We start from the raw sequence: 18915 nt of genomic DNA on the forward strand, positions 1-18915 counted from the left end.
GATAATTTTGGCATTCCCAGATCTCTTCCTCTCTCTCTCCTCAGGTTTCTTCTTTGTCCTCTAGCTCTTGGTTAGTGTAGAATGAGATCATACCAACCTCAGAACCAATAAACTACTCTCTACTGGGCAGGGTTTTTATGCTTTTCCAGTTGCTTAGTTTTAGTCCCTAGCACTGCTGGAGTCACCAAAGTGCCAGCATTGATGGCTTTATATTTTGCTCTTCCTGTGAAGCTATAGTTCTTAATATTTTCTTTCCCATAGCCAAACTTCTCAACTTAGAAGAATCATAATCTAGCAGGCAATTTCACATAGCACTGGGTGACAGTAGCAATAGCTCCTGGCTTGATAGTTCTGACCTCTTGCAATGGGATAACAGGAAAGCCAGAATATTTCTTGTTTAGGTATTCAGGTGGCAACATTATCAGAGATTCTTTGAATGTGAACAGAATCTTGTTGGATAAAAGCATGGCAGTAAGAAAAGTCTTCCCATATAAAAGATATTTCCAGGAGATCACTTCATGAGGAAGATGATAGGATTCACTGTGTCAGGATGAGTGTGGAAAAGGATTGAAGGAAAGAATCACTTACCTGAAAGCGCTTTAGGGATTGTTAGAAGACTATCATGCACCAAGGGGTCATCAGCAGCATTAACCAGCATGAGTGGAACATAAATCTGTACAAGGAAAAAGAAAAGTACAACTGCTGTCTCTATGGACCGTCATCAGTGTTTGGGGTAGCCAAGCCCTGAGACTCACTATCCGACGCTTTCTTGAGACAAAGTGAACAAGGACCAATGCCTTGCCCGTGATCAGTGTGTACAAATGCCGGGTTGGCAATACATGAATGACAAGCTTCTAGCAGGATCACGATTAGACAATGAGTTGGAATGTGCATAAACAGGTTAATAATAGCTGGAGGTGACAGAGCCAGTATATCTATTCCACTACAAATACACTTTGGGGAGGAGGGGGACACAAAAAAACCGGGTCATTTTGTGACTTTTTTGATAAACTTAATATACACTTTTAAAAAAGAAACCATTATTTAACAGAAGTTCACTGTTTCACGTACAATCCTCTTTTCTATCCCTTTCAAAAATCAAGTCTTCCACTTTGGTTAAAAAACAAAACAAAACAAAACAAAAACATATGGGGAGACTTGTACTGGCAGCAGGTTGATTTGAAAAAAGATCTGGGAGTTTGTTTTCTAAAAACTATTATTAGCCAACAATGTCACATGGTTGCTAAAAGAACGAATGCAATTTTAGTTTGCATTCAAAAGCTGGGGGTCTTAACTCTTTGTATCACAGACCCCTTTGGCAATCTGGTGAAACTCATGGACCCCTGCTCAGGGTGATGTTTTTAGGTGCACAAAATAAAATGCCTAGGACTCCAAAGGAAACCAATTATATTGAACTTCCTTGATATCTATCCATAGGACCCTTCCCTCTCCTCCCCTCCCCCAGGGTGTTTGGGCCCCAGGTTAAGAACTCCTTCGTTTAAGTATCATGTTAAGATCATAAGAATAATGCCATTATGGCTCTATATTATCTAAACATATCTGGGATACTTTGTTTAATTCTGGGTGCCACATTTTAAAAGAAACATGGTCTGGAAGGTGGCCTAGAATGATAAGGAATCTGTAAATCATCTCATGAGGAGCAGATTAATGAACTGAGGCAGAAGAGAAGACTTGGGGACATAATAAGTATTTTCAAATATCTTTCTGTAGGAGAGTTAGATTTCTTCCATATAATTCTAGAAGGCAGAAAACCAAGCAGCAGTATAGTCGAAGGACTGCTCGTATTTAGAGCTAGAAGACCTTGGTTCAAATCCTGGATCTGTCACTTAGAACTTGTGTGACCTTGGGTAAGTCACTTAACCACTTAACCATGGGAGTTATGTAAAATGAGAGGGTGGGATTAGGTCACCTCTAAAGTTCCTTTTCGCTATGAAGGTCTATGATCCAAGTTAGGAAGAAAGCACATCTCAGTGCAATATAGGAAAGAACTTTTTAACAATTTGAATGTGCCAGTGATAAAGTGGGTTGTCTTGTGAGGCAGCACGTACTCCATCATTAGAGGTATTCTAGCAAAATCTGGATGATCATATTCAGAGATAATGTAAGGAGAGGTTATTATGGTGCCTGGAAGGTTGAACTAGGTGGGCTCCAAGGTCTTTTCTAACTCCAAGTGCAGGATTTTTAGGTTTGGGGGCAAAGCAAAAATAGTGTTATTATTTATAGTTAGTTACTCACCCGGTGCAGATACCTCATGCAGCTTTCTTCTTCATAATATTCTTTCAGGGAATTATAGCCATGGAACTTCCTAGGATACACCGAAGGGGAAGAAAAAAATGTAAGAAAGGAAAAGATACTTTTCCTCAGGCCTCAATGCCGGTCTCTCTTATCTTTCTTCTAATCCCCACATTCATCTACAAAAGTTGACATCTTTCTATAATTTTAATAAAGACCAACTATTTGAGCCCAGGTTGGCATGAAGCTAGATGTCATTGAAGAGGCTAAGAAATACAGAGGCTGCTAAGGCATTCTTTGCAACAGAGGTCTTTCCAGCAGAGGACAATCTTTCCACTTAGATTGCTGTAGAATGAGATGACATAAATTAGGGAGCAGAAAGTGGACATGAATGTTAAGTTCCAAGTCCTGCTTACCCAGGAGGCAATAATTAGGGATAGACTATTTTCTCTTCTAATTTTTTTTAATAGTATGATTTTTAATAATAAGAATGTATTATGAAATATGGTATAAGATGTTATCTAAGTCTAATTTCTGCCAGCCTGTTTTCCCACTTCCCCCATTGTTTTTATCAAGTAGGAAATTCTTTCCTAAGTAATTTATGTTTTCTAGTTTATCAAGGTTCCATTATTTCTAACTCTTCCTTGTCTAGTATGTTCCATTGAGCTACCTCTCTATTTTTTAAACAAATAACAGATGGTTTTGATGACTGTTGCTTTATAATAAAAGTGTGAAATGTAGAAGTGCTGTTCCCCCTTTATCCTTACCTCTTTTCATCATTTCCCTTGATATTCCAGATCTTTTATCATTACAAATGGAATTTAAAATTATGTTTTTATAGAGTTCTGTAAAGTATCTCTTTGATAATTTGATTGATATAGCATTAAAATATACATTAAATTTGGCCATATTTTTTTAAAAATTATGTTGGCACGGCCCAATTACAAGCACTGAATACTCCTCCAGCTATTTAAGTTGTTGTTTATTTCTTTAAGAAGCATTTTGTAACTGAATACTGTGGATTGAATCCATGCATTCTGCAGTTATCTGGAATGGAATTTCCCTTTCTATTACTGCCTCTTGGATTCTGTTATTTACATAGAAATGCTCTGGATTTTTCAGGGCTTATTTGGTAGCCTGCAACTTTGCTGAAGTTACCGATTGTTTCAATTAGTAACTTTGTTGATTCCATAGGAATCTCCAAGGAAAACATCATAGGATAGACTGCTTTCTAACAAAAATATAAAATGCAATGGGATGGACATCATAACAACTTTTAGGGGTCAGATTTGTCCTGATTAAAGCATAAGAATATTATAACAGACCCAAAACATCCCTAGTCTAGATGATTCCAGTGATGTTGAGGGGTTCAGATTTGCTCTGAGAATTATAAAATGGACAGTTTCAGAGAAACCTGTGAAGACCTATATGAAATGATGCAGAATGAACTGAGTAGAACCAGGAGAATAACTGATGCAGTAACAACATTATAAAGAAAAACTGAAGAGACTTTAGAACTGTGATCAATTTAATAATAAACCACAATTCCAGAGAACCAAAGAGGAAGCATGTTACTCACCTCCTGACAGAGAGATGATAGACTCAAACTACAGAAAGAGACATATATCTTTGAAGGTAGCCAATGAGAGAATTTGCTTTGTTTGACTATGCCTATTTGTTACAAGGGTTTTATTTTTTCTCTCTGTTCAATTTTAATAGAAATAACAACAAAAAAGATTTACTCTAAGGGAGGCTTGGCTCAGTGTATGAACTCCTCTGCTAACTTAGCTTTCCAAAACTCCAAATTGCCCCTAACTTAGGTGAAGACAATTAAAATCCATTTTACTTTTCTGTTCATGCTGAAAGCTTCCTGATTCCCTCTTTCCCTCACTGAATAAGAGACCATTCCAAGGCTGGTGGCTTAATGGATACTATTGGTGTGAGGGGGGTCATACTGTCATAAGAATCAGAAGAGGCTTTATCCTCTAGGGACGATAGTTACCTATGATTCAATGCTAGCTTGCTTCTGGTCATTTTTAAAGCTCTTGATGTCAAATTGAACCTTTGGTTTTTCAAAACAATAAGTTCAGGAGGAGACTTTACCCTTCCTTGTTAAGGCTAATCTCATCAAGCAACTGATATCTTAGAGGAAGATATTCTTAGGAGCAAAGCTCTTATACTCTACATACCTCATCACATTGTCATCAATTTGCATAAGAGATGTTGCTGTGTACAATCTGCTCAAGTCGGTATCCTCCAGGCTTTGAGGTTTCTTAACATTGTTTCCAAACAGAACTTGCCTGGAATAAAAATGAAAAAGGACACAATTTCAGGATGAAAATTGAAGGAGCATACAATGGCAAAGGGGCCTACCTTGCCCAAAGGCAATCTGGAAGAGTGAGACTCTGCCAAAGTGTCTATACCTCAATTTGAAATAGATCCCTGTAGGCCTCAGAGTCTGCCAGTGAATGAGCTCAGATTGTTGGTTTTTGAGTGACTGCAGAGGGAGGGTAAGCTGAGACCTTCACTGCCCTTTCTGGGAAAAAGATACTCTCTGTGGAGTGGGTGGAGGCAGTCCAGGAAGGATAAAAAATTGGAACCAATACAGTTCTGAACCTTGCAGAACTCTCACTCTCTCTCTCTCTCTCTCTCTCTCTCTCTCTCTCTCTCTCTCTCTCTCTCTCTCTCTCAGCCCAGCACAGGATATTTGTGGAGTTGGCTCTGAAGAGGATGCCAGGCAGCCGGCTGGCTGCACGTGCGGATAGCACTGGCCCACGGCCATCAGAGGCATGTCAGCAAACTGATATTTACCACCTCCAGGAGAGCGTCTTCTCCCTTTTGAGTTAGTTCTTTCTCTTAATGAGGAAGACAATTAGCTTATACAAAAGGGATGTTAAAACCAAAGAAATAGAAAATACTAGACACCACATTCAATAATGCAGTTTCCTTTATAGAAGAGATGCTACAGATTAACAAAGAGGAAAATGAGGGAACCCTTACCAGACAGGCCTCAGTGAGCAGTATTTATATTTCATCTCAGCAGCAGCTGTAAATCACAGCTCTGCTCTCACCTGCAAGACCAAAGGTGGTCAGCTTTTGCTTTGGGGCCCTACCCTAAAGCAGGGAAGATACCCAATGGAAAGTAAATCATTTGGCACCCTTACAACCCACTGCAGAACTGAGACAGACCTTTTAAGCTTTGTAAAGTTCACTTAGTAGTGGGATTATATGCTGTCTGCAATTAATTCATACTTTAAAAATTCTTTAAGTTGTCAAATATTTGGTTTTCAATAGTGCATTCAAGAAATGTATATGCACCCCAAACTTTCCTGGGTGAACTAATGCAGCATACATTGGAATTTATTTGTTCTATGGAGAAAGTGCATCAACCTACTGATTGGCAGAAAACAACGTTTCAGGTATTGGTTTCCAGGGCTGAGTCCTTGTCCCCCCAAAAAGAAATATTTCACAAAGTCTCCATTTAACTTCCTATGACCACTGTTCTGGAAATTTACAGGGAAAAATAAAGCAGCAGCAACATCCACATCTAGGATGAGGAACCAAAGTTGCTCCCCATCCATCACTTATTTTATGTAAGGATCAAGGAAATTATTCTAGAATGTTGTTGTTTGGTTGTGTCCAACTTTTTGTGACTCCATTTGGGGTTTTCTTGGTAAAGATACTGGAGTAGTTTGCCATTTCCTTCTCCAGCTCATTTTACAGAAAAGGAAATTGAGTCAAACATGGTTGTGTGACTTTCCTGGGATCAAAGAGCTAGTGTCTGAGGTCAGATTTGAACTCAGGAAGATGTCTTCCTGACTCCAAGCACTTTATCCACTGCACCATGCAGCTGCCTCAGCTATGCTAGAATGTGGCAGCCTAAGACATACAGTTTACAGATGATAGAGCAAGGAGACCATTTTTTTCTAATGGTTAATTTAAATTAAAAGATAAACATTTAACAAAAGCAAATGGATGGTTCAGTATTTATTTACTTTTGTTATTTCTAGGTCAGCATAAAATCATTAAATAAAATTCCTATGAGGATACCAACCATCCTCCCCACCTCCCCAATCAGACCTGTTTTGTAACTTCTAGGAGCTGATAATCCTGTTGTCCAGACAGACCTAGAAGCTATGAGACAACAATGAGTAACGTGGCAGACAGCATGTTGTAGTAGAGAGCTGACTGGATATGGAATCAGAACACCTGGGTTCCAACTCTGGTTCTGTTCCTTTCTCCCTAGGGGCTTGGGCTGTCATTTCACTCCTCTGGGACCACACTTCCTCATCAGTCACATGAAGAGGCTGAACCCTTAGGGGTTAACATTTCTAAGGTTTCTTCGAGTTCTAAATCTTATTATCCTCTAAGTGCTATGTATGGGTTGATTTATACACACCTCTTTTGTTCCTCGTTACAGCCTTCTAAGGCAGGGAAATAATGGTGATACACAGAACAAAAGGTGTCAACAGAACTTCAGGATACATGTGTATGATGAAGTTTTAGATGGCAGATGTTGAGGAATAGTAGGAAGAGCAATGTTTTGCATATAGTAAGCATTTAAGCGATTAAAATGTTTGCTGCAACACTGTTGGAGAGACAGGTGGATCCTGATTATGGAAGGCCTTAAATCTAGGTAAATGAGATGAAAGTGGAGAGGCCATTCGAGTTCTCTTGAGCAAGCTGAGTTAACATAATGAAAGTGGTATTTAAATATGAGCAATAAATATGGCAGAGGCATGTTTTGGGATGCTGGGAAACCAAGTATTGAACCAGTGGCTATTTATAAATACATTTTATGTCAGCTTTGTGAATATATTCTTTAAAATGCTACCAGTTTTTTATGATATTATAGTTAAAGTATGATGTAAAAGAGCTATTCCCTACCTGGATTTACTTAAACTCAAAGGTAGAAAAAAAATCACACCACTTTTGAGGAAAATGTAATTTCTAACAAAGGAAAAATACAATGATTGGTCCAGCAGGAACACCTGAGACTGTGTGCCTAAGCAGCCTATTCAGATCATTTGATGTTGAAGAAATGAGGGTCCAGGGTCTCTTAATATTACCTACTAGAATTGGGCAGCAAATGAACATAAGCCCCAAGAGAAAGAAGGGAGGAAGGGCAATCGTACCTGTGAGAGAGGATAATTTTCTTCATGTTGTCAGCCATGAGGAAGTTGTAAAATCTTCGGCACTGATCCCACTGCATGAAGGTTTCCTGTGCCCTAAACCAAACCACAAAATAACAGAAAGGATGAAAGAAAGGCTTAGAAATGAGAGGTAGTCAGGCAAAGAGAATAAGTCAGAGATTCTCTTCTTTGTAATGAGATGCTTAAAACAGGCAGCAGAAGCTTTTAAGGTCGATGACTTTGGCTTTCAGAAAAGAAATCTTTGACTGACAGTTCCAAAACCATCAATTTCAGAGTAATCCCCTGGGCAATCATGATATTATTGGCAAAGATTACAGCAGGAAGAAGCCGCTCTGGTGGCTGCGACATCTTGTTTGGTCAGTGTCACTCACTGGGGCTCCATTTCAACTGCTCATAAATCTGCTGGCCATGCTAGAAAGTAACACCATCGAGGTGACAGGAAAAACCACTATTCTAACACTGTGATTGCCTTCCACCCTGCAAATACGTTTTCTAGGTTTAATAACAAAACAATGATGAATATGACTAGTATTTTATAAACGAGTATATGTGTGCATGTGCATGTGCATGTGCATGCATTTGTATGGACATGTAGTTTTACATTTGAAAAATGTTCTTTTGGCTATGTTAAAAAAGCATGGGGAAGAATTTTTTTTTTTTAGTAACAACTGAATCTCCTTTTTTTTGATCTCTTGTTACTCACAAAATTACTGTGACTCCAAATTGACAATCTTTCTTATGACCAGCCTTAGATCTTTGGGAGAGGGGGTAAGGAAACAGAAATGAAATTAAAATGAGAAAATCCTTTCCAGGCATGACTAGCAGGGAATTATTGCTGAATAGAACCCCTTCCCTCAGATACTGCCATGCTAGTGCCAACCCATCCAAAATGACCTTGTGTCTGCTTCGTGTGTGCTTTGTACATACCTGTATGTGTATGTGCTGTCTGCTCTTGTTTGAATGCAAAGTCCTTTGAGGGAAGGGGCTGTTTTGCCTTTGTCTTTGTTTCTCCCATGGTTAGCACAGTGCTTGGCACAGGGTAAGTGCTGATTGTTGATTTTGGTGGGGGGCAGTCTGTGGAGGGAATGGCCAGCCTTCCTTCTATAAATATTCCATTGTCAGATTTGTGTACTTGTATCTGAGGTGAGCATTCATTTTGACAAGCCAATAGCAACTGCTTTATAGACTATCCAGGAGGTTCATTCCTCATTGACCCCTACTTAATGTCTCCTTCTCACCAGTGCAAGTCATGGCACTGTTTGCTGAGTATGAGTTAATAAAAATCTCTCCATTGTCATTCTAATGTTATGAATGTCAAGAGGCTCAATTTCACAATATACATTAATATATTAACTTGGTTGTCACGTGATTCTACTAAACTCCTTAAAGAAACTTTATTTTTATCTTCCAAATAATGGGTGATAGCAGTCTTTCAAACCCCAGATACTTGAAAAAAGAATTTCCTTCCAAACTGCCTCAACTTCATGGCAGGGGGGTGGGGGGTGGGGGGGAAGAGGGGAGGGTAGCAAACTTTCTCCATGAAAATGACGTTAAAAATGACAGTGAGAAATGAAATATTTTTTAGAAATCCTTATGATGACTACTTAAAGCTCACTGTTAATGTTACTGAGACAAAGGTCAAGAGGCCCCAAGTGCTGAAAGCTCTACACAAACTGCAGCAGGAGAAACTGAAAAGCTAAACAAGAATCGATAGTAGGACTAAAGCTTTAAGAACTGAATGTGTTAGCAGGCCCTCAGGCCCCTTCCTTTGGACCTAAAGGGCCAGTCAGGCCCCAAATGCTTAAGCAATGAACAGCATCTCTTTTCCTTTGTCAGCTCACACCCTCTGACTCCCAGACAACCTATCCAGACATTAGACTGCCTCTCTAGCACACTTCCCTTCCTTTTGCCTTTATCTTGTATGGCTTGGAGGGTGTAGATAGAAAGGTATGAGTGTTTGGGACCATGATTAGATATTCATATTAAAGTGATGTAGGCAGATTGGGGGAGGGGGCAGAAAAAGCAAAACACTTTTGAGGAGGCATAGGGTGAAAGAAGATAGAAAATAGAGTAAATATCAAGGGGAGGGAATAGGATGGAGTGTAATACAATAGTAACTGAAAGAAATGATGAATAGGATGCTATCAGAAGGACTTATGAAAAATGCAATCCATCTACAGAGAAAGAAATGATGGAATCTGAATACAGACTGAAGTATAATTTTTTGTTAGTTCCTCTTTCTAAAGTTATTTTGTCTGTTTTCTTTCACAACCTGACTAATGTGGAGATGTTTTGCATGACTGCACATGTATAACTTATATTGAATTGCTTGATTTCTTAGGGAGGGTGGGGAGGGAGGGAGGAAGAAAATTTGGAATGCAAAGTTTTAAAAAAATCAATGTGAAAAAATTTGTTTTTTACATGTAAACTGGGGGAAATTCTAAATAAATAAATAAATTATATAAAAGTATGTAAAGTGACTTAGGAACAAAATGAACCATTTGAAGAGCTTTGGTCCCTGTTAGGTATTTAAGGTTTGATGAAGTGCTGGAATAAGATGCTGATTTTCAGTGTTTCATGTTGATTATCTGTGACAAATATGTGATCCCAAACTAGGTTTCTTTTGTTATCTATTATATTTCTGGGCCATCTTCCATCACCATCAGATGACACAGTTAAGCAGCAAATGACTTGTCTAATCAAAAAGACTGTAATAAATACTTGCTAACCAAAACAAAAGTAACATAACCATAATGCTGCTGCTCCTGCTGCACGCAAGCACACTTGAAAATATGCATTCCCCACCCCCACCCCCAAACCCACCAAACAAACCAGTGTGGTCTAAATCCAACTCAACATATTTGGATTCTGTATCACTTTATTCACATGACTATTCTTCATCAAAGTCAAGAGCTGGCTCTACTCTGGGATGGGATTTGAAGAAGTCTAAGAGCTAGGGAGAAGGATCTCAATAAAAGCAGCTGTTCAAAATGCAACGAAGTAAGCCCTAAATACAATTTTCAGGGATACGAAAACAGCCGTCTTTGCTGTGTTACTAGAAATGCAGCTGGCAATATGGAACCACACTTATCTCGTTGCCGTATGTCCATATCTTTATTTGTACCATTTAGGAGGGCTGGCAAGAGTGGTAGGAAAATGGGACGCTGAGAGTCAAACTGCAGGAGAGTGGTCCTGGGGCAAGGAAAGGAGAGTGGGGAACTAGTTGTCAAGGGAACTCTGGCCTAGATGGATGTTTCCATATCCAGATTCTTTCTGGTCCTGAGATACCTAGATGGATATACAAGGTTCCATTGTACTTCTGAGAGGATTTTCTTAGTGGAAACTGCAGTGCAAATGCTATATTATGAACAGCATCTTACATTTGAATAACATTGATTTTTCAAAGCTTCTTTATATTTAGTATCCTCACTACAATCCTGTGAACTAGTGAGAGGAAGAACGATTTCTTACAGATAAAAAACTGAGGTACAAAGTGACTAATGACTTTCTTTCTTTCTTTTTTTTTTTTTTTGGTGGGGCAAAGCAATGAGGGTTAAATGGCTTGTCCAGGGTCACACAGTTAGTAAGTATCAAGTGTCTGAGGCCGGATTTGAACTCAGGTCTTCCTGAATCCAGGGCCAGTGCTCTATCTGCTGCACCACCTAGCTGCCCCTGACTTTCTTATCATAAACAGCAAGAAAGATGTCTCTGCCAATGATTTAAGATGAGTGATTTTCTTTCCTTTGTGCCTTAATTTTTCACATCTGCAAAATCCATGGGATTATCTCCATTTTCAATTTCTCCTCCCTTCTCTAGTGTTGTGAGAGAAAATACAATTCTTTATTAAGTTCTTTGAGCTCCTTGGGGGAAAGGTTGCTATAAACTACTTTACTATATCATAAACTGCCTGAATGAAGGGACCTTGTTTCCCATCTTTGTTTGCAGCATTTAGTACCAGTCTTGCACTTAATAAAAATCTGATTAATTCATAAATCACTCATTCTCAATTTGTGATAAGGCTAGGTTGAAGTTCATCTCTTCTCAACAAACTGAATGTAGAGCACAAATTAGCAGTGTGTCAACAATACTACAGAAGGGAAGATGAAAATACTTGAGAATGAACTTTTCAAATATCCTCCTGCACTATTTATGTTAAAGCTGATCCCAGGAATACCTCTAAAGAACCATTAGCCTAATATGAGTTACCTTTTGTACTTGTATTTTAGACATCTGGCAGGTTCAGGCTGCCCTTTCCCCAAGCCTTCTGACTCTTAAGTTCTGTGTTTTTCCCAGTGCAAGGAATTGCCACTCATCTAATGTCTATTCAAAGGCCCAGATGCAGTGTTATCAAACCCATTTAGGAGGGAATATAACCACACTTAGTGGGGATTCTTAATGTGCATTTGATAATTCATATATTGTTCTTTAAAAGGGTCTTTGGTTCTCACAAGGCAATGAAGAGCCAGGCCCTGTGCCAAGTCATTAATGCTTCTTAATACTAACCTGTACCTCTTTTTTTCTCTGTCTCATTTCCTCTTGGAATCCTTTCCTAATTAATTGCAGTCTGGCTGATCCTTCCTGTACCCCTCATCCTCTCAGCACTCATTGGCTTTTGGCTATCCAAATCATAGACTGTCCCTTTCACTGTAATCTGCACACAAAGGGTACTCAATGAAAATGTTGTTTTATATTGATAGTAGGTTTACAGTGACTGCTTGATGTCACAAAGATACAACTAGGGACCTTCCCTGAAGAGATGGCCAGGATTGTTGAAATGACTGTAAACTCGTTTTGCTTGCTAAGAGACCATGGGGCTTCCCTACCTTCCAGCTTGTAGGTCAGATTCTTAGAAGTAAAAAACTAGTGTGAGATGGAGCATACTGCATTTGCACGACCAGCTCTCTCACCTACCTTCGGGGCCTGCCAGTTGCTAAATGGATGAAACTTATACTCAGATGTCTTTAGACACACAGGCTCAAACAACTAATTAAATCAAGGATTAGCTTGACCACACAAATTCCCTTGGCTTACGCAGCAGCTGCTTATTCTGAGAAATTATCACAAAGAACATGAGACACATCACGTGGTTTTCAGTAATTTGCACTGTCTCTTCACTGGTTTAACCCATAATAAAACATGAAGTCATTCAATAGCCACCAGACTCTGTTAACTATAGAAAGCAGGCAGCTGGTTTCTCTCTGCTCCTCCTATTTCCTTTTGCCTAAGGAAGGGTATACTGCTGGGCTTAGATGACAAACGATGGGAGTCCCCCACCCACACAGTTCTCCAGATTCAACTATGAGTGATATACTATAAGAAACCCAGAGATATTGATTTCAGAAGCATGTGAGCTTTGCCCACTCAAGTCTGGCAAAAAGGATGGAAGGAGGGATGAAAGGTCAGAATAACACTGGCCACTTGCAAGCCCTAGCAGAAAGGGCAGGTTCGGGTCTGTTAGATAATGTCATGGACAGAGCACTGGACTTGAGTCAGGAAGATGTAAATCCAAATCCTGCCTCAGACATATTATGCTGAGGGACAAATCATCTGATGAAAGACTATGGCAAGTCTAGACACCAGAATGATTTAAGATTCACACATCTTCATTTGTAAATGGGGATAATAATTCTTGCACCACTAGGTACATGGTCAAAGGGCTGTTGAGAAGCTCAAATGAAAATGTATTTGCAAGCACTCAACAAATGAAAGGCAGTATGAAGCGAAGTGGTAAGAATATTGGTCTGGACTGAGAAGACCTCAGGCACAAGTCCAGGCTCTGACTCTTTATTAGCTGTGTGGACCTGGACAAGTCATTTAAGCTTTAGGTTTTTCATCTATAAAATGGGATAATCATACACTGGTATTGTCTACTGCCCAGAGCTGTTGGATAGAAAACTTTTAAATAGGGCTATGATGATTAATTAGGATGGTTTCTTTGTAACCTCCTTAACAATTATAATTCACATCAGATGGGAGTGTGTCCCAGTGCAGAAAAGAGGTTAAAAGACCAGCAAAGGAATTAAATGGAAAGAACTCTGAGGTAACACTTAGGAGAAAAGTGAAAATAAGTAACCTTGGGCCCTTAAGATCCTTTTTCCTCAAAGGTTAAAACCTCTGTTTGATGTGAAGAAGAATGAAATAAATAAAACACGTAAAGTACTTTGTGGCTCCCCTTGCTTTACTAACTTCAAAACTGGTTGGTTTCTAACCTATCACTTCCTACCCTCTCAATGACTGAACCAAAGTCATAATTTTACAACATAATGTTAAGGTGCAGAAAGTCAAGGAAAAACCTAAATTCAGGATGGTGGAAGCCATATTGGGATGGTCTCTGAAGTAGAATAATACCTCATATACTAAGGATCATTCAGAAAAGGGGTGTTTCTATAAGTACATTTTTCTAAATCTTAAGTACATTTGTCTAAATCTTATTCACTAGAAAATGCATTAAGTACCTATATTCTATGTATACCTTAATTATATTTGATGAAAATCTATGCAAAATGTTATTATGATATGAAAATATTTTTTTGGGGGGGGCAGGGCAATGAGGGTTAAGTGACTTGCCCAGGGTCACACAGCTAGTAAGTGTCAAGTGTCTGAGGCTAGATTTGAACTCAGGTCCTCCTAAATCCAGGGCTGGTGCTTTATCTACTACGCCACCTAGCTGCCCCCCAGTATTCTTAAATTTTATATATATATATTTTTGCGGGGCAATGGGGGTTAAGTGACTTGCCCAGGGTCACACAGCTAGTAAGTGTCAAGTGTCTGAAGCTGGATTTGAACTCCTGAATCCAGGGCCGGTGCTTTATTCACTGCGCCACCTAGCCGCCCCCTTTTTTTAAATAATTTTTTTTGCCCCCCAGTATTCTTAAAGAGAATGAAAAATTTCTTTTTATTTGATGACCTAGGATGATTATTGTGGAAAAAATATATATTATACTGTAAAGAAAATAAGGTCTAGGAGAAATCAGTACCTATCTGGATAGTAATAGTTAATATTTCTATATAACCTTTTCAGCATATAAAATACTTTATAACTTTAAAGAATATACTTTTGGTTCCAGATATTTGGTATATAATTTAGCATCTGAAAATAATCTTGATTAGGAACATCTCTAGCAAAACCAAGAGAAAATACATTATTTCTCTTTAGCTGATTTCATAGTTTTGCTTGGTTGTGTTTTTATTTATTTATTTCATTTTACTTTTTACTTTTTTTTTTTTGGTGGTATGGAAGGAAGAGTGGGAGAGGAAAAGGGTGGGAATTCCAACAGAAAAAAGGGAAAGGCAGTAGAACAAACAATGGACTTGGAGAAAGAGACCTTGGTTTAAGTGCCAGCTCTCAGCCACTACCTAGATGTGTGACCATGAACAAATCATGTAACATTTCTGGGGCTTTAGTTTCCTATAAAAATGAGACTATTGGATTAGATGGTCTCTAAGATCCCTTTCAACTTTAAAATTCTGATTTTATGAAGTACAAAAGAGTTTCAGTTCAATTCTCTCAATTTATAGACACTTTCTGGGCTGCAGGACTGGAGCTCGGAAAGTTTTAGGGATAGACATGTATTCACAGATGTTTTAAAGGGTATTCAGGAATTAATCTGAAGCTATCATGACAGTGATAGCCCTGTATAAGGTCTGGATAGCTGCTGAACCACACATGAAAAGTGATTCTGGGGGGTCTACGATTCTTCTCATTATTAGAGAATTCTCCAAGACTAGGATAAGGTCTTAGAGTAAGAGATTACACCTTGGGTTATTAATACCTTAGTGTGCTCACTGACAATGCTGATTGTCAATACTAGACAACAATGAGTACCACATCAGGAATTCCTGTTGTGTTTTTTTTTAAAGTATCTATCTTCACTGGGGATAGACAATAAAATAAGGCTTAAACTGAAGCCCAAGGGTTTTAGGTAGAGCAACAAAAGATTCACTAATTGTATGAGTTGTTAACAGTAGAAGGACCAGGCCCATCAATTGACCACAAAATTTGCTTGGTCCTTCAAGGAATCTTAAATTTCAGTCTTCTAACAATGGAACAGATTACTAAGGGAGATTTTTGGTTATTTCTTTGTCAGCAGCTCTTTAAATACAGGACCCAACTATAATGAGTTAATGAGTTTACAGAACACATCAATCCAAAGCTGGTATAGGCAAAATATTTCAAAAATACACAAAATATTCACAGCATGACTAATGCAGAAATATGTTTAATGTGATTGTTCATATATAACTTATATCAGATTGCTCGCTGTCTGGGGGAGGGGTAGGGGAGGGAGGAAAATGTGAAACTAGAAATCTTATAAAAACAAATACTAAAAACTATCTCTACATGCAAATAGAAAATAATAAAATACTTTTATGATTTAAAAAATATACAAAATATGCAAAATGCACACGGAAAGGGATTCAAAGGTTATGAAAGCTGGAACCATAAAAAGTCAATTAAGAGAAGTTGAAAAATTCTTAATCCTTAAGGTTGAAGTGAGGGAGAATATGCCCTTTCGGAGGTCAACCCTGGTCTAAATTTGGCAGTTGTGGTGATACATCTGGAATGGCAGTGACTGTGGATGTTCTTCTGCTAATCCTTTCTCTTTCCTAGTTCTAGAGTGAAAAGGACCAGATAATTTAAGACATTGATACTCATATCTTAGCTCTTGAGGCAAGTGTGCTCTTTCACAAACAACTTGGGATTCTCTAAATGGATGATGTTTCATTCTCTAAGGACACAGGGATTCTTCTGGCTATTTGTCCCCTATAAATATGGGTCTAGAGATACAGAAATATGAATAGCACTGATCTGTGGGTTCTAATGGCAGGAAGACAAGGATATATGCTAAAGAACCTAAGGTAGTTGCGAAACATGGTTTATCAAAGACCCAGAATTTTCTGCCTAATCTTGGATTGATTTTCCTTGGAAGAAATTACAGAATAATAGTAGAGTACACATACCTTAACGCACTGTATCCTTGACATACACTGACACAGCAAAGGACTCTGTCTTGATTTGCTTGCGTTTCCCCCAGGTATTTGCACACGATGTTTCCACCCAGACTAAAGCCCACTACAACGAGTTGGGTCTGGGGATAAGTCTTCTTGATGTAGCTCACCATGGCTCCAAATTCCCAGGTACAGCCTAAAAGTAGAAATCAGTCCACAAATCAGTTATGATTCAATGGAAATGCAACATACACACACACACACACACACACACACAAAATCTCAGAGTTGTAAGGAATCTTAAAGGCTAACTAGTTTGACCTATAATCGTCTGACTATGAGAATTTTCTCTACAACAACATTCCAGAGAAGTGGTCATCCAACTTTTGTAGGAAGTCTTCCAGTGGGGGGGACCCACTACCTCTTGAGAGATAGTCTATTTTACCTTGGGAGAGGTTTTTTGTTTTTTGTTTTTTTGCGGGGCAATTAAGTGACAAGTTAAGTGACTTGCCCAGGGTCACACAGCTAGTAAGTGTCAAGTGTCTGAGTCCAGATTTGAACTCAGGTCCTCCTGAATCCAGGGCTGGTGCTTTATCCACTGCGCCACCTAGCTGCCCCCGGGAGAGTTTTAATTGTTAGGAAATTTTTCCTTATATGAAGACCTTTTTATGTACCTTTTTAGAACCTCTACCCACTGCTGCCAGTTCTGCCATCTGGGACTAAATAGAACTAATCCAATCCTTCTTCTATCCTGGTTGCTCTCTTCTGGATATGCTCCAACTTATCAATATTCTTCCTAAAATGTGGCATCCAACCTTAAACAGAAAACTACAGATGCGGGCTGTACAGGGCAGAGTCCAGAGGGATGATCATCTCCCTAGTCTTGAACCCTCTGCCCCTCTTAATTAAGGCTGCAATAGCATTTGTGGCCTGTCACATCACATGACTGACTCATACTGAACTTGTGGTCCACCCAGTCCCCCAGATCTTTTTCAGGCAAGCTGCTGTGGAAACATGCTTCTCTGTCTCATATGTGTGATTTTGATTTTTTTAAACCCAATTTTAAGACTTTACTGATATCCCTGTTAAACACTTTTTTCTTTTATATTATAGCCTCAAGAGTAATGAAAATAAGGGATAAAATACTGGAAAAACAATGCCCTGCTTTTTGGGCAGAAATTCCTAGTTATTAAAGGAACTACTTTGGCACTAGTGTTTCTAAGGTCAGTTATGCTGTGGAACAAACACTGGTCTAGCACTCCTTTCAAGTGTAAATTAAAGGAGATCTGCTCCATTTGAAATCACCAGAAAAGAATGTTCAGGTAGGGGGCTGCTAGGTGGCGCAGTGGATAAAGCACCAGCCCTGGATTCAGGAGTACCTGAGTTCAAATCCAGCCTCAGACACTTGAACACTAGCTGTGTGACCCTGGGCAAGTCACTTAACCCCCATTGCCCCGCAAAAAAAAAAAAAGAAAAAGAAAAAAAAGAAAAGAGAATGTTCAGGTCATACATATAAACACATTTACAATTGAGTACAAAATCTGTTGAGTCTTCATGGTGTTTGGGAAAAGTACAAAGCTGAGGCATTATTTTCAGGATCTACTTAGAGGGGGTGGAACAACAACAGAGGAGGATCTTTAATCCAGAGGGAAGGCAGAGAGCACTTAGGATAAAATACTCTCTGATACAGGAGTAAACAAACAGAGGGAAACAAACCAATTCAGTAATCCAGAAGGGACGCTTCTTTGGATTCAAAAATCCAAAAAGGATGTTTGCACCCCATTCCTAGGAGAAAGGATGACATCAGCCTATGTCGAGGCCTTCACACAGGTCATCAACTAGATAATTTCTCCAAGAGGAAGTCAATTACTATGCACTGAAAAAGTGCTCAGAATTGCTCAAAGTTCCCAGGTTTGCTTCTGTGAGAGCAGAGGTTATTAAAAAAAAAAAAAAAAGCAAAGGAAGATACTGAAGGTAAGTAAGAAGGTCATGGGAAGAGATGAGCATAAAGCAGGGTAGCATAAAAAAACTTGATTAATGGTGGAGGTCCAGGCTTGCTGGCTGGTAAAAACGCAGGAATTTTAACCTAACTGAGGCAGCTAAGCAGCTCATCCAACAAAAGAGAAGGCTGAGGGCAAGACCCACCTTTTCCTTCTCTTACAGACATGCCTCCCTCTAGCAGCAAGCACTTGGCATCTGGCTACAGGAAGCACCCTAGGCTGAAAGTAACTAATTTATCTACTGTTTTGAATTTGAAATCTATGCTACATGCTTCTCATCGGGGCAGCTGATTCTATCAGCACTGGAGCCAGATACTTAAGGAGCCAACCTCTAGATTATATCATGTCTGGGTACATACTCACTCCTGAAGAGCAAAGCAAATATTTTTCCCCAAAAAAGGATCTTGAGGATAGCATGAAGTTATCATCTCTGACCTTCAGCTCTCCTCTGGGGAAGCATTCTCCTGATGAGCCCGCAAATGAATGGTAAAGTTACTTCATTTCACTCCCTCCACTGAGACAGACCAAAAACCCCATAGTGCCACAGGAGTTGGTTTTTG

The 18915-nt window shown here is 39.1% G+C and overlaps 1 protein-coding gene across 2 annotated transcripts in view; it reads right to left on the reverse strand.

Moving 5' to 3' along the window:
* The window catches only part of ABHD2 (abhydrolase domain containing 2, acylglycerol lipase), a 127843-nt gene that overhangs the window by 9078 nt on the left and 99850 nt on the right, over positions 1–18915 (reverse strand). For both annotated transcript variants that reach the window (XM_043988719.1, XM_043988718.1), the window contains 5 exons: positions 16368–16551; positions 7389–7481; positions 4443–4553; positions 2257–2326; positions 589–673 (listed from right to left, as the gene is read on the reverse strand). In XM_043988719.1, the coding sequence (XP_043844654.1) occupies positions 589–673; positions 2257–2326; positions 4443–4553; positions 7389–7481; positions 16368–16551 (543 nt within the window). The remainder of the gene's footprint in view (positions 1–588; positions 674–2256; positions 2327–4442; positions 4554–7388; positions 7482–16367; positions 16552–18915) is intronic.

The sequence above is a fragment of the Dromiciops gliroides genome, chromosome 2, assembly GCF_019393635.1.
Source record: "Dromiciops gliroides isolate mDroGli1 chromosome 2, mDroGli1.pri, whole genome shotgun sequence".
NCBI classification, from domain to species: Eukaryota; Metazoa; Chordata; class Mammalia; order Microbiotheria; family Microbiotheriidae; genus Dromiciops; species Dromiciops gliroides.